General features: G+C 42.4%; 1 protein-coding gene across 1 annotated transcript; it reads left to right on the forward strand.

Annotated features, from left to right (window-relative positions):
- The first annotated feature begins 12,125 nt into the window (after positions 1 to 12,125).
- On the forward strand, positions 12,126 to 17,776 carry NOBOX (NOBOX oogenesis homeobox). Its single transcript, XM_037837716.1, is given in 9 exon segments — positions 12,126 to 12,141; positions 13,403 to 13,960; positions 14,395 to 14,549; positions 14,551 to 14,613; positions 14,847 to 14,953; positions 15,237 to 15,322; positions 15,551 to 15,782; positions 16,110 to 16,414; positions 17,478 to 17,776. Coding segments are annotated over 9 exon segments (1,821 nt in total).
- Positions 17,777 to 24,171: the final 6,395 nt, after the last annotated feature.

Genomic DNA, 24,171 nt, shown 5'->3' on the forward strand with positions numbered 1-24,171 from the left:
TCTAAAACTCCTTTTCAGTTTCATTTGCCTAATTACCTTTCCCCCAAGCAGCACAGTTTCAAACACTAAGCATTCCAAATTGTGTACTACTGAGTGACATGAAGGAGAGAAGTGAAGAAATTGGACTAAAGTTATAATAGAACTTACTTATTGATGAAGAATACAAACAAAGATCATCTTTGGTCTTACACATGGTATTTTAAGTATTAAGGGAAGTAAAGCGAAATAAAAAGGAATAAATGTGCAAAAGGGGGCGTGCTCAAAAGGAGGCTAACAGTACAGGGAGGTACGGAGGGGACAGTTGAGGGGCTCTCATAGAAGGAGGTGCATGTGGGTGGGGGCTAGCAGGGCAGGGAAGTATCAGTTATTCACTGCCCATCACAGAAGGAGCAGGCAGGCCACTGAGGGTGATGGTTTACATACATTATCCCATTTCATCTTCCCACTAACTGATATGAAACAGTTCTTGTTAATCCTGTTTTACATGGGGAAAAAAAAACTGACCTAGAGGAATTTGTCCAGCTAACAGGTGGCTAAATTACAACGCAAATCCAAGTCTTTCCTATCCTAAAGCCCAAGTTCTTTCTTTCAGCATTTGATAAGTTTTACATGTTGCGATTCCTAGATCTGTAACACTATTTTTCTCTCTACCTATATGTATCCCATGTTGTAACCTTCTCCAAATGAAATCAGGTATGTCTTCCTAAAAATTGACATGGGATAAATCACATTATAACACTTCTAACAGGAAAATTTTCCACTTAGAGCCACGCATGCATAGGTGAGATCAAAATTGAATACTGTTTCATCAAAACTGCTTCCAATCAGGTAAAATCATTAAATGACCATAAACTTTCAGTAATCCCTAGCTGATAAAGGACTTAGAATTTTAAGAAATCTGATATATCAGACCCTTACCGGACCAAACTACAGACTCTTTTCTGACCAATGAAACATTTTTTAGTCAACTATGTATAGACTAATTGACTCATTCTATTCTATCCAGAGAGCAAGTTTTCAATCATTACTTAGCGTAACTAGCCTGAAGTGTCTCCTTTTTAACAGATTAAGTCCCTTCATCCCTACCCTCACCCTCCAGTAAACTTTTTCGTGAGTTTCTTCAGTGGTGTGTGTTCCCTTGTCTGGAAAGCAAGTAAATAAACTCAGGACTTTCATTTTTTTGTTGTGTAAGTTCTGGTGGACTTTGTTTTATTCTGGGACACACCTGACTCCTCCTCCCCATTTTGAATATAGAGGTAGGCTTCTGAATGTTTGCTGTTCCTAAATTGCCAGCTTTCAAGAACAGTCAAGAATTCGGAATCTCTAATTTCATTATCCTGATTGCACATGCCCCAGGCAATTCAGGAAGGATCTGTGGCATAAGACTCTAAGAAATTGGCGTTCACCCAGGCCAGAAGTGTTCCAAATCCAACTATCACTCAGAGTTGAGGCTGATGCTTTGATGGTGATTATTTCACCAGGGAACTCCCAAGCAATAACTTCCTGCACTTACCTCTCACAGAAATCAGGTTCATAACTCAACCACCTGTGAGAGGAAAAAATAAAACAATTGGCTACGAGTTGTTTTAATCCTGGGGTGGTGTCCCAGAAGGGAGCCAACACCTGCTTAGCACCCTCACTGATTAACATAATTTGGAACACCTGCTAGATAACTAGCTATTCTAGTCAGAGTTTTATTTAGTTTACCTTATTTATCACTCCTAAGTTCCTCAAACAGGCGAGCCAATACTTTCTTCAGAAAGTATACACTGACAGAATATTTGTTAATTAAGTAAACATTTGCCAAGGAACTACTAAAATTCAACACTGGGCTGAGCTGAGGAACAAAACTGTGAATGTGACGTAGAGGTTCCTGTCTTCAAGGATATTAGGAGATCTCAGTCAGGTGTAGAAACCAAACTAAAGAATCTCAATATAAGTGTCTTAAGTGTAGAATAAAGGAAATCTCCATACTGTGGGAGCTCAGAATTTGCAAATATCTTGGAATTCCAGAAAAATTTAATGGAGTAATTTATGAGTTTGGTCTTAAAGGACAGGTGGAATTTTCCCAGATAGGGGGTAAAGGGGAAGAATTTCATCCTAGGCAGAGACAAGTTAATGTGCAATGTACCAAGTTATGAAAAAGTATGGATGTGGTTAAGATTTGACAAACTGTTTTGTGTTACTGAAAGTGGATGGGGAGGGATGGAGAGTAGTCAAGAGGTCAGCTTGCAAAGGATTGAGTATGCTAAACTTTGGTCATTGAATTTCATCCTGTTGACAGTGGAGAGCTAACTGAAGTTTGTATTTTGTGGAGGCTTCCATTTACAGCCAAGATGGAGTAATAGGGACCAGTTGTACCCATGCATTTAAACAACTAAAACGCTTTATGAAATATATGAAACAATAATTTTCAGACATCGGGCAACAGCAAATGCAGGACTGTCATTCCTAAGTAAAGGGAAATAGATAAGGTGAGCCCTACAATTATCCAAGTTTATTTTCTGGAGGAAATTTCTGGGTCACAGGGCAGGGAATAGTCTCACTGAGTTGAGAATATAGAATTGAGAATTCAGGAAGACTAAGGTGGCTAGAATTCAAAGGACAGTACTCAAGAGGAGAGCCCTACCTGGAGAGGAGAGAGCTGCATGGAGAGGAAAATGCTGCAGAGAGACACAGAGAGCACTTCAGAAATATCTATTAATTATATAACTGTGTGTGTAATATTACATCTATTCAAGAAGGCAGAGAAAAGCATCAGCATTTTTAAGTAGAGACAAGGAAGATATAAAGTATAATGTGGTCAAAAGAGTCCTCATTGAGGACTGAGGATCATTGAGGGATAACATTTAAACTAAGATCTGAATAAGAACTATCTACAAAAGGACAAACAGAAGAGTTTCCAGACACAAGGAATAGCATGTATGAAGACCCATAAACAGGAAAAACTTGACATGTAAGGTACTTGATGGAATCTGGAACATACTAGCAAAGAAGAGTCAACTTGGAGAGGTAAGCTGAGGACAGATCTTGCAGGACCATAGTAAGAAGTTTGGATTTTTTTTAAGCATAATAGAAAGTCATTAAAGGATATAAATAGAAGACTGACATACATGATTTAATTTACATTTTCAGGCTATGTCTCTTCCAAGCCTGAGGAGAATGGATTATGCTGGAACAAGAGTGGAGATAGAGAGATGAGTTTAGGAAGCTGTCACCGACAAATAGGCAGGAGAAAATGGTTTGGATGAGAGTGGTGGTGAAGAGAAGTCAAAGAATCTGGATGTATTTGGAGGCTGAATTGGCAGGAATATGCTGGCAGTTCATAGGCAAGCTGTGAGGGAGAGAGGAAACAAAGGTGATTCCAACTGGGTGGATGATACAAAGCTAGGGAAGACTTGGAAGAGTTACAGTTTGGGGTTAAATTAGGAGTTCAGCTTGGGGCAGGTTAAGTTTGAGATGTTTAAGAGACATCAGTGCTTTTGCCCTTGCCCATGAACCCAAATCAACAGTGAGACCAAAGAGTCAGGCCTTGGGGTAGTATCTCTGAGACTTCAGATCAGAAATTAGGTCTCCCAACTCCTGACTTAATAGTATGTATCTAATAATGTCAAGTACATCTCCAATCCCAAATCTGGCTTTTCCTTTCTCTGCTGCCCTTTCCATCCTCTCCTTGGGACTGCTCAGCATGACAGCCTGAGTGAACTGCAGATTGCCAAGTCAAAATCCCACACTCACATCAATTTAATAACATATGCAGCACCCCAGCTTGTGAGACACAGACAATCAGAAGCCTTTTGCAAAACGAAGAATGAGTCTAGTGGCCTATCCAGTTCTATTGCTTCCTTGTCCCTCCACTAAACTGAATGACAGGTTCTGCAGGCCTAATTATATCTCAGGTAATCAACCTAGTCTTCTATCATTTAATCTCTGTTCTTCACTGAAGATGAGCCTATTATTTCAGCATTGCCTCCTCCATACAAAGCAAGTTGCTCCTGGTTTTAATCCACATTAGGGAGGTTGCCCCTGTATTGCTATCAAGCAAAAGGAGACATTTAAAGATAAGGGTAGGGTCATCTTCAATTCCAAAAACCCCCCCAAAATTGTCACCATAATTATTAGTGGACCCAAAAGTTGGGAGCCCCAAAAGGACAGAGGAGTCTGCTGGCCATGACTCCATCTTTTACATTCTGTTCACTAGATGTGGGAGGCACCTAGGTCATAGGAGACAAGGAAGGCTCCAGAACACACTAGGGTAAGTCCATGTCCTGAAAGCACTGGTAGAACCATGAGAACCACACTCTGGCTAGTAGACAGGACTCTCTTCCTGCAAACTGAGGTCTCCTGGCAAAGCACTTCCTCTTGGAAGCCTCTGGTGGCACCACCAACCTTAGACCTTACCACCAGAAAAGTCTGCCGAGCCACCAGCAGAGACAGGGTAGCCCTGGGATACTAAAGGAAGAAAAAAGAGCTTGTCCAGCAGTACATTTTGCCTCTCACCAAAGCGGCCCAGATGGTTTGTCAAGTTTATGACCTCAGAATCCCTGACACCTCCTTAATGAAATACTTTAGCTGTGCACTTGCCAGCCTGTCCAGCCCATCAAGTTCTGTGAATTGAACAACTTTATAACTGCCTTCTCATAGGCTTTGGACTGTAAAAAAAAACATAGAAGAGATCAAAAGCCAACTGGAAAAGATAAAGGAGGCTGGAAAAGAGAAAAATTAGCTTTCTTTCAAATTTGACTTTTTAATTTTAAAAATGTAGAGCTTTAAATCAAAAATGATTCAGTTTATTGTAGTGACAACAGCTTTCATATCCAACAGTAGGAGAACAGATAAATGATAGTACTATACTCGATAAATTCTGAAGAGTTTGGAATAAGATAGGATATGCTCTTGATAGTATATTTGGGGATGCAGAAATGCTCAAAATTATGTATGGAGTACAGTTACAACCATTAGAACATACAAAACACCATCAACATTAAAAGCAAATTTGCTTTATGAGGAAACCCACCAAACTATTCATAACTGATGCAGCTGTTTGATGGGAGGTAGCATTTTTTTCCTTTCCTAATCATTCAGTATTTACCATTTTTTCCTAATAAATTTACATTCTTACTATAACAGAAACATAGTTATTGTTCTATTTTAAAGTAAATTGAATACTAGAAATTCCTCTGCTTGCCTACCCAAACTCCTGTTAAAGAAATATAATCTAAATATTAAATCTAAATATTTTTAAATGCCAACTAAAGGTTAGTAATGCTACCGTACACAAAATATTATTTCTGCAAATAAGATTTAACCACCAAGTCCAGGAGATCTGAATTTGTCATCAGCCATTGGTAATGAACTATTTTGTTAAATTTTTTATTTTGAAATAACTGTAGATTCATATACAGTTGCAAGAAACAACATAGAGAGAAATCTCCTACACCCTTTACTCAGTTTTGCCCAGTGTAATATCTTGTAAAACTACAGTACAATATCTCAAGCAGGAAACTGACCATGATACAATATACTGACCTTATTCAGTCACCAGTTTTGCATGCACTCATCTCTGCGTGTGTCTGTGTATTTAGTTCTACGCAATTTTATCACATTGCAGATTTGTATGTTCACCACAGTCAAGATTCAGAATGGGGTTCTATCACTTTTGCTACTCTTTTTTAGCTACCTCCCTACTTTTTTCAGCCACCTCCCTCCCTCCCCCACTCATGGCAATGATAATCAACTTTTCTCAATGAAAAATTATTGATAGTGATGTGCAAATCACTCTGCCAAGCACTGGGGGATCATGACACAAATATAAATCAAATAAACAATATAGCCTAGTGGCTTAGAGTGAAGGCTGGAACCAGACTGGGTTCAAATCTTGGGTGTGCCACTTGCCAGCTGTGTCACCTTTGACAAAGTACTTGAACTCTCCACAACTCAGTTTATTCTGTATAACGGTGTTAATAATACAACCTCATAGGGTTATTACGAGAATTAAATGAGTTAATATTGGTAAAGCAAGTAGAAAGTGCCTGGCATGAATAGATGTATGCTACCAACTAAGAACTCAGAATCTGGTGGAAAACATAACTGACCTGGGCTAAGTGATGTAATAAAACAGCACAATGGGAGGACAGGAGGGGGCACAATTAATATCAGCTGTGTAAGGCTGCAATAGGCTTCACAGAAAAGAGAATTTGGGGGTTATGTTTTGTTTTTTAAGGTTTCAGAATACATTTTTAATAAGACAGGTTAAAATTATATCTTGCATGAAATCTTAAAGTAAGCCATTTTACCGCAGTTAACCTCTAATTCTTTTTTTTAAATTTTATACAGTTTTATTGAGATATATTCACATGCCCTATAGTTATCCACAGTGTACAATCAACTGTTCACAGTACCATCATATAGTTATGCATTCATCACCTCAATCTATTTTTGAACATTTTCCTCACACCAGAAAGAATCAGAATAAGAATAAAAGTAAAAAAGAAAGCCCAAATCATCTCCCCCATCCCACCCTATTTTTCATTTAGTTTTTGTCCCCATTTTTCTACTCATCCATCCATACACTGTATAAAGAGAGTGTGATCCATCAGGCTTTCACAATCACACTGTCACCCTTTGTAAGCTACATTGCTATACAATCATCTTGAAGAGTCAAGGCAACTGGGTCACAGTTTGATAGTTTCAGATATTTACTTCTAGCTATTCCAATGCATTAAAACCTAAAAAGGGCTATCTATATAGTGCATAAGAATGCCCACTAGAGTGACCTCTCAACTCCATTTGAAATCTCTCAGCCACTGAAATTTTATTTTGTTTCATTTCACTTCCTCCTTTTGGTCAAGAAGATTTTCTGAAACCCACGATGCTGGGTCCAGGCTCATTTGGGTTGGTTTTTTTTTTTTTTTTCTATGAATATAAATTTATAAAAGTGTCTCTCACAACTGTGGGTATGCACAAGTCCAAATTCCCTAGGGCAGGCAGCAAACTGGCAACTTCAATGAAGATGTTCGATGAACTCCTCAGGAAACGAACTGGCAACTTCAACGAACTTCTCAGGAAACACTTCGCTGGGCAGTCAAAGAAGTGAAGGTCCTTTATCTGTCTTGCTTAAAAGTCTTCTACTGATTGATTGGATTAAATCCAGCCACGGGTTGGGTTTTGAAGTATAAGACTTCAGAAACAAAAGGGAAAGAAAGATGGTTCATGAGCATAAAACAACATAATCCGTGGCCCTGGGCATGGGAAGACATGGGCGATTCTAAGACAGGCCTAAAAGTTTAGAACAGAGGGTACAGGAAATCTGGGGGGAGAAGCAGAGAAGTAGCCACAGATGAAGTCTCAAGTGAAGGCTGGGGCCAGGTTTTGAGGAGTCTTGACTGCCATGCTATAATTAGCACTATAGCTTTGCAATCCTGGGCAAGCCTAAAACAGAGAAAGACTGCTTCCACCCCAGCCTATCTCAGTGCATCAGGAGGCGGAAATTAGAATGGATGGGAAAGTGTGTTCTAAATTACAAAGCACAAGCAACAGTGATTTTTTTTATTATTACAGCCTGATTAAAAACAATAGCAGCAACAACATGTTTTAAACATGGTTGCTATTCTTGCGAGAAGCATAAAATCCTGGGTGTTTGTGGAGAGGGCATTAGACATTATCACCCTGAAAAATGCCAGAAATGGTTGGTCTCCCTGCCCCTTCCTGCCAGGAAAGTTTTTAGTTTAGCCAGGTTTTCTCAATTTTCCTTCTCCAGAAAATAATAATAATAATAATAATAATAATAACATCTTTTTCTGGTATCTCCAAAGGAAGCTGCTGGGCAGAGACTTTGGCAGCATCAGCTTTGTTGCTAGGTATCCACAGTGTTTATCTCATCATCTGGCCATTTGCCTTTTTTAGTCTCAAGAAGTCCTGGCCCCTGAACACATGACTCCCCTTTGCCTTGCCCTGGGCAGTGTGTCTTCTGGTTGTTTTCTGGGGCCCTTACCTCCTCGTGTTTGCCGTGACTGAGCCCTCTCTGCCCACGGCTGGTTCAGATTCTGCCTTTCTTTCATAACCCGGTTCCTGCCTCTCTGGCCGCAGGTCTTCCAAGGACCTGTGGCTGCCTACACCCAGGTGTGGCACATAGAACAAGAACAGGTTTCCTTTGTGGTTCTGCTTCGAAAAATGTTTTCACTCAATCACCTTGTTCTATTTTTCTCATTATATGTAGAGAAGGAGGACAAAACCTTATTTCATTTGTTTAGCCTAATTATATGGTCTGAATACATATGTCTGAATAAATGACTCTTAATAACGGGGTGGTTTAGTTTGGCTCTGAAAACTAGGGAATCAAAATATATATTTTGATTATATAAATATATTTATATATATTGATTTTTTTATATGATGGGTATTTATTTCTTCCAAAAACCATATTTTCTGGACTAATTACAACAATAAAAAACATGTGCTTAAAGCATGACATTTTGTAACAAGCCCCAAATTGTCAGTTTGACTTTGTGTTTTACGTGCTCTTATTACTAAAGCTGCCTGTTTTTTTCTTTTTTCTGTATTTCCCAAGTAACAATAAGCTACAACCTTGGTACTATACCTAATATGCTAAAATAGGTTCACAAAGTTAGTTCAAATTATATATCAAAAACCCTTCCCTTTCCTTCAAGTAAGGTTGAATGAACGAACTAGTCTGAAGATCGTGAAATTAAAACAAACTAAAATATTCCCAAGTACCACTAAAACAACACTGTATTGTCCTTCTTGGTACTTGAGAAATCTCTCTTCCCCACCCAGTGTTTTAATTTCTGTGACAAACATCCTTCACTTAAAGTTGATCAGTGGAAGATATGACGTTTAACAGCATACATCATAAACACAACCCTTTCCCAACAAAATAAATCAAGACATTCTCCCACCCCCTCATACATCTTAAATCAAATTCACTTGAAGTCATTAAATCAAATTCTTTATGTAAATAAACAAACCAACCCCCCCACTATATCATTTATAAAAACACAAAAACAAAACACAACAGTAAGCCAAGAAGCTTGAGACTGAGAAAGGAAAAAAAAATCTTAGATTTCCTAATGCCATAGCCCAAGCCCAACAAATTCAACTTTTTAGGTGTTTAAAAAACACCAACATCTTCAATTTCCTAAGTTCCAGAACAAAACCTTTTATTCAATTAGACCCTATATTTTTTCAAAGTTTTAGCTAAGGATGCTATCCTGTCTATGGGTGATTTGAATCTTTGCTTTTCTGACCTTCATCCTGGCAGAGGGTGGCCAGACATTAGAGGAAACACAACACAAATGATGGCAGAGAAAGAAGATTTATTCTTAATTTAATGTGCTAGGACAATCTATTAAGAAATTGTGTTCTGTTTCTCACTGAAGCAGGCTGCTCAGTAAAGGACAAAAGGTAATTCCCTCTTCCCACACAGACCTCCACCATCCACTTCTCCCACTCTCATTCCCAGGATGGTTTTAAGCACCACTGTTGTTGAAAACTCTAAGAGTTTAATCTTAAACATTAGTGTATATACAAATCACCTGAAGGGCTTTTCAAAATGGGTATTCCCTCCCCAAACTTACCAATTAAAATCTTTGGGATGGACCCTGGGACCTGCATTTTTAACAATTCCCTAAGAAACTCTGATCCAGGGGGTTATAGGAACACTGAGAAACATTAAGCCAAAAGAGACATTAAAACTGGAATATTTGGGTGTCGTGGGTACGTGGAACTCAGGGGAGATGGGGTGTCAGAGGACAGGGCCAGACCTTGGAAGGCTCTTATGCCAAGTTAAGGAGCTTGGTTTTTATCCCATGGGCAGGCAGGGGCCACTGTAACGTTTTTAGCTGGGGTATGACATGGTATGCTTTTTTTTTTTTTACATGCCCTTCCTTTTGACTTTCAGCTCGTGGGTCATCCTCTCCTAGAAGCTTTACCTCAACTACCGTTTCCGACCACACCACCCCATTTTACTCCAGAATTTACTGCTCCTCTGTGCTCCACATTAGCCTATACAAACTAACTCACCACTGACCACACAGTATTGAAATGATTCATTTAACTGTGCTATTGTTCCAATTTCTCCTCCAACAGTAAGCTTTTTGAGGGCAAGGGCATGGTTTGGGTACAGCATATTGGTTTCCTGTAAATGCTGAATCACGTGGATGAGAATTCCATTTAAAACCATAATACTACCAAAATTTCTCGACGTTTCCCATAGAAAGCAACTTCACTGTCTTGCATTCACAGGGCCTAGAATGCTCCACTTTTGTCAGAGAGACTAGGCCCTATTTCTAAACCACTCAATAACCAGAAAATACTAACCTCATATAAAGAGTCAGAATGAACTATCAGGACTTAAAAGCTTTGATCACAATTCCGTGAAACTATTGCATTTACATCTTTATGTTTGTGGAAGTATGCAAGCTCTCACAACTTTCCAAAGTCCACTATGTATAGGTCAAGCCCCTTGAAGGAATATAAAGCACAGGGAAATATACCGAAAAGGGATTATAGCATGCAAAGCACATGGTGTCCAGAGTCTTTTAAATCCTAAAAGCAAGACACCTGGATTCTGTTCTGGAATCCCAGCTCCAAGCACATGTCTCAATCAGCTCCTCAACCCCCACACTTCACTCCCTTACCCACTCTGCAGAAAGAAGAGGCTAAGAGCATTTCAAAATTCCACATCTTTTTTTCATAAAGAAAGCAAGAAATGTACCATGAACTAGCAATCATAAAGATCCACCCCTATGAGATATCTCCTATAGGACTCCTCTTCCATTCTCAGAGAACTGAGATGTTAAACGGGAAGGACCATTATGATAAAACTTCGACTGGCTAGTGCCTTCTTTTAATCTATGAGCCTCCTCCGTCCTTGTGCAGTGGTGCCCTATCCAGAAGTTTGTGCCTCCTGGAGCTTACCTTGTATCATGGGTTCTTCAAGCTTGTTCTTCATCACTGAGTCTGGCTTTGTGTACTGAGGGTCCTTAAATCAGTAGAGAGACACTGGGCCTCATTAATCCTGAGTCTTTGGGAGACCTCGGTGGGCAGATACGAGTCTGGCAACCGAGTCGTTGAGAGGCTCCCTTGGTAAGCGGCTGCAGAAGTCGTTTTCCACGGTTCAGACGGAAGGGCTCAGGACGGCATCTCTGTTTCCAAGCCTAAAGCCATGACCAAGTCCAGCCTAGGGTGCTGGTGAGCCCGACTGTCCCTAGGCCTCAGAGGGGCCAGGCTCCCACCTGTTCCTCCATCCGGGACCCCCAAAAGCTATCTTGTTCTCCCACCATGCCTCAGCTTTGCATTCCAAACCCGGGCGAAAGGGAGGGGCAGTCTTGATGAGACCCACACCTGGCCCACCCTCGGGCTCTCCGGCCGGGTGGGGGGAAGGGAACTGACCAGCGTGGTTGCCCGATGCCTTCCCAGCCTCGCAGCTGCCCCACGCGCCGTCCCATCCCCGGTCGGCCTCGCCCTGGGGCGTGGGGTGAGGGGGTCACGAAGGCTCCAGCTCCTGCTGCCCGCGGCCCGTGCAGGCTCCGCGCACCTGTTCGCCCGCCCTGCAGGGCTTCATTAAGCTGCGCCTGTGCAGCCCCGACCCGGCGGCGCCGCGACTCCAGGCCATGGAACCCGCGGAGGATCCCAGCGTGGAACCGCCCGGTGAGTGCGCTCCCGCCGGACCCAGGGCCCCGGGCGCGCGAGAGGGGCGCGTTTGGGGGCTTCTGCCGCAAGGGGGGCTACCTTTGGTCAGTCCGATGATGTTAGCCGACGTGAGAGCTTCGGTCGGCGGAGGCAGTGGGGTGGAAGGGAGGCCAGATAACGCAGGGCATCCTTTTGGGGGTAAAGCTTCTCCAGTCCGTGGGGAAGAGAACGCTGAGCTGGAAGCCCGACGTCCCTCGTAGTTTACGTTCCGACTCCCATCATTTTTCTTATCAGACCAAATCATTTCCATACAGTATTAAGCATCTGCTATGTATCAGGTTTATTATTTCGCTACAAGCTCTAATGAATGTTGTACAACTAGTTTGTCCCTCCCTCCCAATACCACTATCCAACCTTGCGCCTTCAATCTCACAGAGGCCTGCACCCCCGCTTCACCAGCTTCAAACCCGCTCATGCAACTCAGGTCCAGTGTGTATTTTAGAAAGCAATTTGATAAAGCACCTTGGCCCATGACCTTCCGTCTTTCCTTACTTTTGGCCAACAGGTCTGATGTCCACATTGTTAGAAAGTTATTCCTTAAGAGTCTAACTCAGACAATTTTCATTGAAATAACAATAGTCCTTAGTCCCTAGTTACTATCCATTTACAAAAAATCTGATTTAGTTTGAAATAATAAAGGTGTTCCCTGAGTTGAGGTCCTGCAGGCTATCAGTAATTTAGGAGGGGAGTGGGGACAGGGCTTGGTGACCCTGGCACAGACTCTGTGAAATAATTAAGAATGCAGAATATGGTGCTCCGAGAATCCTGTGGCTCACTGGCTGTGTGATCTTGGGCAAATTATTCAACCTCTCTAATTCACATTTCTTCATCTGTTTTAAAGAGATATCAATAGTACTTTCCTCACAGGGATGAAATGCCTACTGTACTAATCTTTAAAAGGTGCTTAGTACCATGCCTGGAACATGGAAAGCGCCTAATGAATCAATCATGATTCAAAGAAAGAAAGAGAAGCTGGGAGACTGAGGGATAGGGGGTTTTATTTCCAGTCCTATCACCCTTTACTTACCTGCAAAAAATGGGTTGGGGTGGGGAGGGAAAGGGGGAGAAAACGGCTGTGATGGGTTTGTGTATGTATGGGGTGGGAGATGGTTGGCAGGGAAAGAATGAATGAATTCTGTGGGAGGTGAGGATGGTCGTCCATCCCTGATATCTCCCTTGGTTTCCTTGCCTGGACTACTGAAGACCATCTAATCCTGCCTTATCCCTACTCTAAACAACAGTTTCTGTGTCTGTAGTAGGAAGGAGCCAGTTTTAGAATAAGCAAAACCTCAATCTCTCTCTCTCTTCCCAATCCACCCAACACTTGTCCCTTAGAAATACCTGAAGAGATGCCTACCCCTCGAATTTACACCCCTGGTATCTAGGGTAAAACAGGAAGCTCAAGAGTAGTATTAGGATTGTTCTCCTGTCTTCTCTGTAAGTTAAGGCCCCCTTAGAGTTGCATTTATTGGTTTACATTTTTTAAAGCAGAAGGATTATCTAATTTAATCCTCACAATAGCTCAGTTAGGAAGGTTAGCCTGGAATCATCACCCCCATTTAATAGGTAGAAAAATGAAAGCTTAAGCCCAAACAACAAATAAGTTGCAGAACAGGAAGCAAAACCTCTTTGTAGTCCAGGCTCTCCCTTCTGCCTGGTGCTAAAGCTGGTGCATGCTTGCTCCCCGCAGGCCAAGAGGCTGGAGGTAAGTCACTGGCTGCTGGACCAGAGAAGGAGGAATTGCTGCGGAGTTCACTCCCCCACGCTCAGGATGCCCCAAGGCAGGAACCGCCTCTGTCCTGCACTGTCTCGGTGGGGGAGAAGTCAACTGAAGCCTCTGGAAAACTAACTGGGGCTGATGTTGGGAGAGTGCTCAGCTCAGAGGCTAGGAGATGCCCCTCTCTCCACAAAGACAGAACTCTAGCTCTGTCTAGACCACAGTCTCAGGGAGAAGGTTGTTCTCTTCCAACTAGAGAAGCAAAGCCAGGGAAGAGACCCTTTTCTCCAGCCCCCAGTAAGCAGCAAAAGCCCAATGCTGTGGGTTTGGCCTCAACATCATCTCCCTGTGGCACTAACTCAGGCCGTGTCACCCACAACCCAGTGCCTTGTGGGTCGGGCCGGGGGCCCTGCCACCTGGCCAACCTCCTCAGTTCATTGGCCCCAAGTAGCCAAGACACAGACCAGAAGAAAGGACTACCAGAAGTGACCTGCCAAGTTCGAAAAAAGACTCGAACCTTATATCGCTCAGGTAAGCCCCTAAAGGTGAGAGAAAACAGAAGAGATCTAGTACCTTCTCTGGGAAGAGTGGGCTGTGCATAGAAGATAGCCCCAGGAGAGTGGAGGGGCATGGGCAGTTTTTATATCACCTTGTCCTACAACCACTCTTGGCCCTGTGGCAGTGCTACAACCTTTGCCACTGATGTGAAGGTTGGATCATCACATGAAAACTTGAGGTTGGGATCGGGGTATAAGGATCAGGAAAGCAAATACCATTCTGCTACAAAGAGAGAGAGAGAGATAGCCCCTGCCCAATGGGAGTCTTACTTGCAAAGCCCTGAGAAGGCCCTCCAGTTGGGGACTGAGGTCTTATCTACTGGAGGCACCTAGTTGTCATCCTTCTATTTCTGTACCTGCCAAATCGCTGGCGTTTGTTCTGATCGTGCAAGTTTCTTCTTCTTCCAGACCAGCTGGAGGAGCTAGAGAAGATATTCCAAGAAGACCATTACCCTGACAGCGATAAGCGCCGGGAAATTGCCCAGACGGTGGGGGTCACCCCGCAACGCATCATGGTAAAAGGGGCTGGCTGACCGGTCAGCATGGGTGGAGGAGACCCATCAAACTGAAATTCTAGAGGAGCAGAGCAAGTGCTCAGTATTCTCCCTGAACAGGAGCTGAAGTTGGGTCTCAGAGATGGCTGTGCTCCTTACTGCTTCCACATTTCTAACAGCCTTAGAATGTTACCCTCAGAAAGGCTTTCCATTTCTATCTATAAAACCAATTTGATAAAGAGAGGCATCTGAAGCAAAGCAGTGAAGTGACGGCCTAAAATCATGTAGCTTGTTTTGTGACAGTCAGGACAAGAGCCCTAGTCTCTACCCCCTTTTTCAATCTCTTTGAGTGGCCTTCCCCTACAGGTGTGGTTTCAGAATCGCCGGGCAAAGTGGCGAAAGGTGGAAAAACTGAACGGGAAGGGCAACAAGGACAATCCAGCAGCCCCTGCCCCTGCAGAGAGTCATGGCGGGTAAGAATTTCTCCTCTTCTTGAATCATCACCATAAAGAGGAAGTGGGATTCAAGATGGGATCCTTGGGTCTAGAAGGTGAGAGTGTTGGCAAGATGCATATGAATCCTGGGGATTTGGTTAATATTTAGAGGGATTTTGGCTGGGGTAGAGTTGGGAAGCTGTCAGAGCTTTATTGGATGAGGCAGAGTTTGAGAACCCAGTGTCCATTTCCCTGACCTGAGGCCCCAGTCTAAAGCCAGCAACCACTATATAGCTGTGATCCTCATTCTCTCTGCCACCAGCTCTGCTGCTCAGCTCCCACCCACTGTGTCTGTGGACCCAGAGCCTGGTGCCTTCTCTCAGGAGCCCCCTCTGGATACTCTTCCAGGTGAGTTGACCACCTTTGGAGGATTATCTGGGGAAAATGCCAACTAGGAAGAGAGCCAAGGAAGAGGGTCTTTGACAGAGGTAGAAGTGATTCAGAGTTCTCAGGTGTTTTGATCCAGTGGGGTCTCTTCAGGGGACCTGGGCATAACACACTTCTACTCTTCAGTATTCTCAAATCTTTCTCCCCATTTTCTTACCCTCATAGCTCCGTCTTGCCTTTTGTTCTTAGAACCCCCCATGCTGCTGACTTCTGACCAGACTTTGGCCCAGGCCCAACAGAGTGAGGGTACTCAGAGGATGGCAGTGACTCCTCCACTCTTCAGTCCCCCACCTGTTCGAAGGACCAGTCTTCCTTTTCCTTTTGGTCCTGCCCAGGCCCCACAACTGATGCCTCTGATGATGGACACTCCTGGCAGTGACAGCAGCCACAAAGATGGCCCCCATGGGCCCTGGGGAACAAGGTGAGAAACTTGAAGGAGGAGGTCACAAGGTATAGTAGGAAGAAAGACAGATGAGCCCTGGGAGGGAAAAGGGTTAGCTGAGACAAGCAAGGAGTAGCTTATGAAAGGGATTAAAAGAATAAGTGGCTTTGGGGTGGGAAGAATGTAGGATATCATAGTAAACAAGGGTGAGAAGCTAAGAACAGAAGGGGAAGATGGACAGGCAGCAATGATGTCACAAGGCTGGGATCACCATGGAGAGAAAAGGAGATGAGAGGAAGGGACTTATGTTGTAGGAATGAGGAGACCACCCCTGAACCTCACTAAATGCTCTTCTCTTTCCTACAGCATCACCCCACCATCCCCCTGCCCATATTTGGAAGAGCTGGAACCTCAGGATTACCAACAAAGCAATCAGCTGGGTCCATTCCAATTCTCCCAGGCTCTGCAGTCCCAACTTTTTCAAAACCCGCAGCCCCAGATTTCATACCTCCATCCATTCCCCTTCCACATGCCCCATTCGCTGACACCTCCACCCCCAGAAGACTGTCTCTTTGCATTGCCTTATGGCTCCAATGGGAGTACCTCACAGGGCTACTTTCCAGGTCCCTCATCAGGGCAGATCCTGCTGCAGCCACCTACTGGGAATATGGGTGAGTCGGGATTGGAAGAGAAGTTGTCCCTGTGTGATTGAGGAAGGTGAGAAGGGACAGGGAGTCTCATTACGTAGAGGTGAGACTGAGGCAGGGTGCGGTGGGTGAGTGAATCATTTTTCCTTGCCCCTGGTTGTCTTCATTAAGCTCTTCATTAAGCTCAAGTATCTTGGAGGCTGCATAGCAAAGGGAGACAGCAAGAGAGATTTAACTTTGTCAAATAAAAAACAAAACAAAACATTTCCAAACAAAACAAAGCAAAGCAATGGAAAAAATAAATATCCTGAACTAACTTCATTCCTTCCAGTATACTCCAGCATACCAAAAGAAAATTAACAAACCATAGTCACACCTGAGCATTCCCCTATCATTAAGATCACCCTGAATATCTTGTCTGTTCTTATAAGATTATCATTCCCTCTTCACTAACTTCTGTTTATCTCTAGGTCCCCTATATTCTACAATATAAGACACTTATTTTACATTTTTCATGGAGTTCACATTAGTCATAATTTAAATTTAGGAGAACTATGGTTTGAAGTCCTGCTCAGCCATTTACTCATGCTCCTGAGTCTCAGTTTCCTTGACTCTGAAATGGGAATAATATTTCCGTATCATAAAGGGATTTTATGAGGATTAGAAACAATATGAGTGAATCACTTGGCACACAGTGTAGATGGCAGCTAATATTGGTGTCATTGCTAGACCATTTGGACCTCTAAAATCCTGGAAGCATCCATTTTACTGAGACTAAATTCTAGCAGAAGAGATAGAAAAACTTCTTCAGATGATTCTTGGTCTCTTTTGATACCTGTGGGAGATGGTACTTAGCCTGACTCATGGACTAATTTGTGCAGATGTTACCAGACTTCAGCACCTCAAATCCAGCAGCATATCTAACCCTGGGTCTAGGGGGAACTGGTGCTATTGTTTCACCCAGACTTGGACAAGGATCCTAGGAATGGGGGTGGGGGGGAGTGTGAGGGGGCGGGTAGCTCTGTCAGGAACATGATGTACCATGGTTTATAATTTTAATCCTCTCTAATCTTTTCTCACCCCACAGGCACAGTCCCCTGGAATGACCTCTGGAATGAACTGCCCTTCCCTAGTCCATTCTGCCCACAAGCTCTGGGGCAGCCCCTGGGAGGAGATGGCTACTTCCCTGATCTACTTCTAGCTCCCTATGCTCAGGGTATGAACCGGCAGCCCTCACCAGCTCTCACCCAGCTGCCTGATGGGGCCAGACCAGGAACTGGGCCCTTACTCAGCAAGGCCAAAGAAGAGCAGCCTGCCCCCTCCCTGGAGCAGCCCTCAGCACCAGAGGAGGTCTGAGATGAAGGCAAGAACAGCCATGTCCCCTAGTGGTGGGACCAAGGAGTGAAAAAGACTGCTAGGTGGGAAAGAATTTAGGCCCCCTCTGAGTGGACAGTGGTTGAAGGATTGGAAAAGCCTATGGACTCTCTTGGCTGGGGTGAAAGTTAGGTATTTACCCCTGTGTGGGCTTGTCTTGTTGGACATTGTTTTGAGAAGAAAGAGGACTGGCTGTATCATTTTCTCTACACCTGTATATGGTAATCCTGAAGAATGAGGATGGCCTGCATTATGTCTGAATGTTGTATCACTTTATGTTGTTTCCTTTCCTTGCTGGATGAATGAGCCAAAGTATCTGCCATAAGCAGTAAACGAATCCACCCTTGGGTTTTCTCCTGTGATTATGTGTCTCCCTACTCACACTAGTTAAGAACTCCATTTCCTTTATTTCTTTCCCTTCAGCTGTTCAGCTGTTGGGGATAGTCCTGGGCATCCCAGGTGACATTGTGCATAAGCAGGTAGAGACTGGCACCCTCCCTGGGTCCATCTGTCATACTAAAGAAGGAATTGGGCATCTTGGCCTTGGCCTTCAGTCCTGCCATAAACCAAGTTCTATTCCCAAACCCAGCACTGAACCTGAGCATAAACCTGAACCTGGGCTACTCTCTGGGCCCTTCATGGAGAGGCTTGCAAGAGAAGCCTGAGGATGCTTTAATTCATGTCTCTAGTGTTGTGATCTATGATTTATCTTCCCAGCATTCTTTTTCTTGGAGAGGATGGGTGAAGGGTGGGGAACCTTGAGATGAGGATGGCAAGTAGGCAGTTATCTCCTGCTCAAGAGTAATGCCATGGCACCCTTTGCCTCTTCTATCACAGACTTCATTGGGCCAGGATGCAGGAGCCCAGGGACTTTTGTAACTATCTCCTTTATCCCAGCTTGTAGAGGCTCCAAGAGACACTTAGCAAGCCATCTTGAGAGTGCACCTAAAATGACCACTAACTACGTCCTACACAACTCTCACCTCTGAACTATAATATTACCTTCTCCACTCATTTATGATTACCTTTGGGCTTGGGTAAGAATCTAGGGTGATTTGGTGGTGGGCCTGAGGTATAGGAAGGAGATAAAGAGATTTTAACCAAAATTCATAATATCTCCTTGATGTCTGTTTTGGTTTGCTAAAGCTACCAGAATGCAATATACCAAAAATGGGTTGACTTTTACAACGGGAATTTATTAGCTTACAAATTTATAGTTTGAAGGCTGTGAAAATGTCCCAATTAAGGCATCAAGAGGACCAATACCTTGTCTGAAGAAAGGCTGCCGGCATCCGGGACACCTCTGCACCTGTGAAGGCTCATGGCCGGCATCTGCTGGTCCTTTGTTCCTGGTTCCATTGCTTTCAGCTTCTGATTCCAGTGGCTTTCACTCTGAGGGTCTGTGGGTTCTCTTTTAGCATCTCTGGGGTGTTTTTCTCTCTGCACTCTCCAAATGCCTCTGCCTTTCATCTTCTCATAAAGGACTCTGGTAAAGAATTAAGACACACCTTGAATGGCCTGGGTCGCATCTCAACTGAATCAACCTTATCAAAAGGTCCCACCCACAATAGGTCTGCACCTGTAAGAATGGATTAAAAGAAGAGGGCCTTTTCTGGGTTAGATAACAGCTCCAAACCAGCACAATGTCTGAACATGGACTAGGAGCTTCGAAAGTGATGGTGGGCACCAGCTGAGGCTACACCCATTTGTACCTTACTCCTGTTCTGTTGGACAGAGTGGCATTGCATTCCATATTGATCTTGAAGAGCTTCCTTCTGTCCTCTGGGAGGTAAGCCAAGGAAAGCTAACAAACTAAATGATGAGGTAGGAAACATCAGACATTATTGATACCTTGTTTGAATTCCTGCTTTAGTGTGTGAAAGGCTAAGGGGAGAATGTGTAGGAGGGTCAGTAACCAATCTGTATAAAGAGGGAAAGTAAAGAGGTTTTCAGGGCAATGAGTTTGAGAAGGATCAGAAAGAGGAAAGGAGGATAGAGACTTTAGGAGAAGTAACAAAATACTTACTGGGAGAGGGAAGAGGAAAGTAGAAAGCAAGAGAATGAATCTATCCTGAAGTAAGCTTTAAGAGAAGTAAGGCACATCTCTGGGTATTGGGAAGAAAGATATGAGGCTCTGTGAGGTAACAAAGATGAACAAAAGAAAGAAGCAGGGAGGAATAGGAGATGCCAAGTGAAGTGGAAAATGGCATTGAAAGGCAACAGAAGCCTGGTGGGGACAGAAAGATGAAGATGGAGTAGGGAAAAAGTCAGAAAATAGTTATAAAGAACAATATTCAGTTAATGCATAAAAATGAGTTTTTAGGGATAAGAGAGATGGGACTGAAAGGACATTTAGGAAGATAAATACTAGATGATACAAAAATGACTGGAAAGGATGCAGAAATCAACCAGACAGTAAGGAGCATTTTAGAAGATGCCTGTGAAGGTGGTGGGGTGGGGGGAATAAGGATGAAACAAAGAGATTGACTTGGCTTGAATGTGATGGGGAAGTTTATAAGAAAAAATGAAAGGAATGTAAGTGAAGAATAGAAAGGAATGTACTAGTTGTATGTGACTGGATACAAGGGAATGTGTGGGAAAGAGAACTGGGAGGTGTGGGCCTTCCTGGCAATAAAGTAGCCCAGAGTGGGAAAAGAAAATGGCACAGGGTGGAGTGAAGATAAAAAGAAATTTGGAGAGAGTAGCTGAGAATGCATCCAGGTCATGAGCTCAAGAGGAAACACCAGGAAACTAAAGAAAAAGAAGGTAAGCAATACAGACCTTGAAAACATGGAGACACGAGAAGGGATTCTAAGAAAGGCCGTGAAAGGACAGCAATGGCGCTTAGAAGTCAGATGATCACTTTCAAGTCTGTATGTCATGGGGAGGCAGGATGTTCATCTTACCCAGGGGAGAAACAGATGGGTCCAGAAGAACAGAGAAGATTGCTATGGACTTAATAGATGTGAGAGTGCTCCACTGTTAGAATAAATATATTTCTAAATGGGGAAAATTGATGGAACAGATATAGAGTATTTGAATGATATTAGAGGACATGAGGGCTTTTAAAAAGGGCTAAAGAAATATTTAGTTTAAAGTTGAGTGTCAGGAAGGGAAATAGGCAATGGAAATAGCTATTAAAGTACTAGACAGTAAAAAATATTCTAGAACTAGGGCCTAGGACTTGAGAACATACAGCTGTGGCCTCAGTCTATTTCAGTGACAGATCCACAATAGTTTGGGGGAGAATGTAGTAGTATTTTTTTTTTAATTAATTATATCTCCTCTTTCTCTGGGATCAAGATAATACCTGAGTGATTGGATATGTGGAAATTGCATGGCAAGATGTCTAATGTGCAGAAAGCACATAATACGTGTTAGCTCTGCTCCTTTCCTTATTCCTGGTGATTTTTGGATATGATATGATCTCAATATTTGGAAATACATTAAACATCCCACATTTGATAGCCCTATAGTGTCTGTATTATGATTTGGTATTAGCTAGAATTGAGGTCTTATGCTCCAAATCACTTCTCTCTGGACCTCCAAATGCTATAATTATTGGAAAATATACCATAATTTTTTTCAAAAACTTGTATTATAAACAATTCATTTATATATTCTAGGGTCATAATCCACAAGACCTGAAAAGAAACAATGTTTGGAAATTGAAACGAATCTTCTTGTTATGCAAACGCACATTCCCACATGTCTGCATAGGGTTTTACAGACCAAAAGTGTTCAGTAGCTCCATTCTAGTATTCTAACTATCATCTCTCGTTGCCACTCAAGGATTGTAATAGCCTCACCTTGGGGATAAGAATGTATGCATTGAAATATTAAATGTCTTGTATGATGACATCTAACTGTCTTATAAAGTATAAATTTCACATCTCTTATTTTTATTTTCTGTCTCACAAGATCCATAAAATGAATAATCAACATAAAAGAACTTGTTTTATATTTACAGTCTATTACAGTCATTGCTCACCACAAGATTCACTGTGTTACATTCCCTTGTTTTAACATCCAACTTTCCTTCTGATGACAGACTCTAAATTTCCCCTTTCCACCACATTCATGTGCAATTCATTACTGTTAATTATTCTCACATTAACATGCTACTGTCACCTCTATTCATTTCCAAACTTTTAAGTTCCACGTAGTTAAACATTCTGCACATATTAAGTAACAACTTCCCATTCTTTAGCCTCATTCTTTTATTTTCTTATTTTCTTTTTTCTCTTTCTCCCTTTTTTCTGTTTTTTTTTTTTCCCTAAACAGTTTTATTCACACAGCACACAATCGATCTTAAGTGTACAATCAGTGACTCCTGGTATAATCAAATAGTTATGCATTCAGCACCATAATCAATTTGAGAACATACCCATTTCTTGCAAAAAAAAAAAAAAATCCCATACCCCTCCTTATATCCCCCTATTATTGACATTTAGCTTTGGTATAGTGCCTTTGTTACAATTAGTGAAAGAATATTACAGTGTTACTGTTAACTATAGACCTTAGTTTGCATTAATGGTATTTTTTTCCCATATACCACCCCATTATTAACAAACATACATTTTTTCTAGTTCATGTAAAAACTTTCTTATATTTGTACAATTAGCCACTGTCATCATCCACTCTAGGTTTCAATAAATTACACAGTGCCAGTTTTTGTCCTCTAGCTTTCCTTCTGGTGATATACACAGCTCTGGTCTTTCTCTTTCAAGCATACTCACACTCATCTTTGTTAATTACACTACAATATTGTGCTACCATCACACAGTATTGTGATATCCATTTCTGAACCGTTACAATTAATCTTATTAAACATTCTGTACTCCTCAAGCATAAATTGCTCAATCTCTACCCTCTATTTCCTGATAACCTATGCTCTCAAATTTAACTCTCAGAGTTTGCTCATTATAGTTAGTTCATTTAGTGAGACCATACAGTATTTGTCCTTTTGTTTCTGGCATATTTCACTCAACACAATGTCCTCAAGTTTCATCAATATTGTTGCGTGCATCATGACTTCATTCCATCTTACAGCTGCTTAATATTCCATTGTATGCATATACCACAGTTCATCCACTCATCAGCTGATGGACATTTGGGTTGTGTCCATCTATTGGCAATTGTGAATAATACCGCTATAAACATCAGTGTGCAACAGCAACTGTCAAAAAAAAAAGCTGAAAAAGAGCCCAGACTTCAATTAGTGATATGAATGAAGCAGATCTGGTTAAGACTAGGGCAAACCGGGCCAAAGGGTAAAGGTTGAAACTGACTGTGTTTTAAAACTTGAACTTCCATGTGAGACCAAGGGAAGAGATGTCTATTTGGTGCAGGATCTATATTTTCTAAACATTATAACTCTACAGTTGGTTTGTTCAAACACCACAATTACATGGAACTTTGAATAGGAAGTGAGATACGGTAGGTTAGTACAGGTTAGAGTGAAATGGTGACGCATCCCAAAGTAATTTGGGCAGAGAAAAAAAATATATTTACAACCCACCCCCACACCCGAGGAGCTGGGGGTAGATGTGCAGAAGTGTTGGACTTCCTCACCTGGACTGGTGTTGATGTTGTCACAAACATTGGGACTGGCGGTTTGATGTGCTGAGCCCTCTATTGTGGGACTTGCCCTTATGAAACTCATTACTGCAAAGGAGAGTCTAAATTTGCATATAAATTTGCCTAAGAGTCTCCCCCTGAGTAACTCTTTGTTGCTCAGATGTGGCCCTCTCTCTCTCTCTCTAACTGAGCACCTCGACAGGTGAACTCACTGCCCTCCCCCCCTACGTGGGACCCGACTCCCAGGGGTGTAAAGCTCCCTGGCAACGCAGGATATGACTTCTGGGGATGAATCTGGATCTGGCATTGTGGGATTGAGAATATCTTCTTGACCAAAAGGGGGATGCAAAATGAGACAAAACAGTTTCAGTGGCTGAGAGATTTCAAATGGAGTCGAGAGGTCACTCTGGTGGACATTCTTATGCACTATATAGATAACATCTCTTAGGTTTTAATGTATTGGAATAGTTAGAAGTAAATACCTGAAACTATCAAACTCCAACCCAGTAGTCTGGACTCCTGAAGACAATTGTATAATAATGTAGATTACAAGGGGTGACAGTGTGATTGTGAAAACCGTGTGGATCACACTCCGTTTATCTAGTGTATGAATGGATGAGTAGAAAAATGGGGACAAAAACTAAATGAAAAATAGGGTGGGATGGGGGGTGATGGTTTGGGTGTTCTTTTTTACTTTTATTTTTTATTCTTATTCTGATTCTTTCTGATGTAAGGAAGATGTTCAGAAACAGATTGTGGTAATGAATGCTATATGATCGTACTGTGAATGGTTGATTGTATACCATGCATGATTGTATGCTGTGTGA

Source organism: Choloepus didactylus, chromosome 5 (assembly GCF_015220235.1).
Source record: "Choloepus didactylus isolate mChoDid1 chromosome 5, mChoDid1.pri, whole genome shotgun sequence".
NCBI lineage: Eukaryota > Metazoa > Chordata > Mammalia > Pilosa > Megalonychidae > Choloepus > Choloepus didactylus.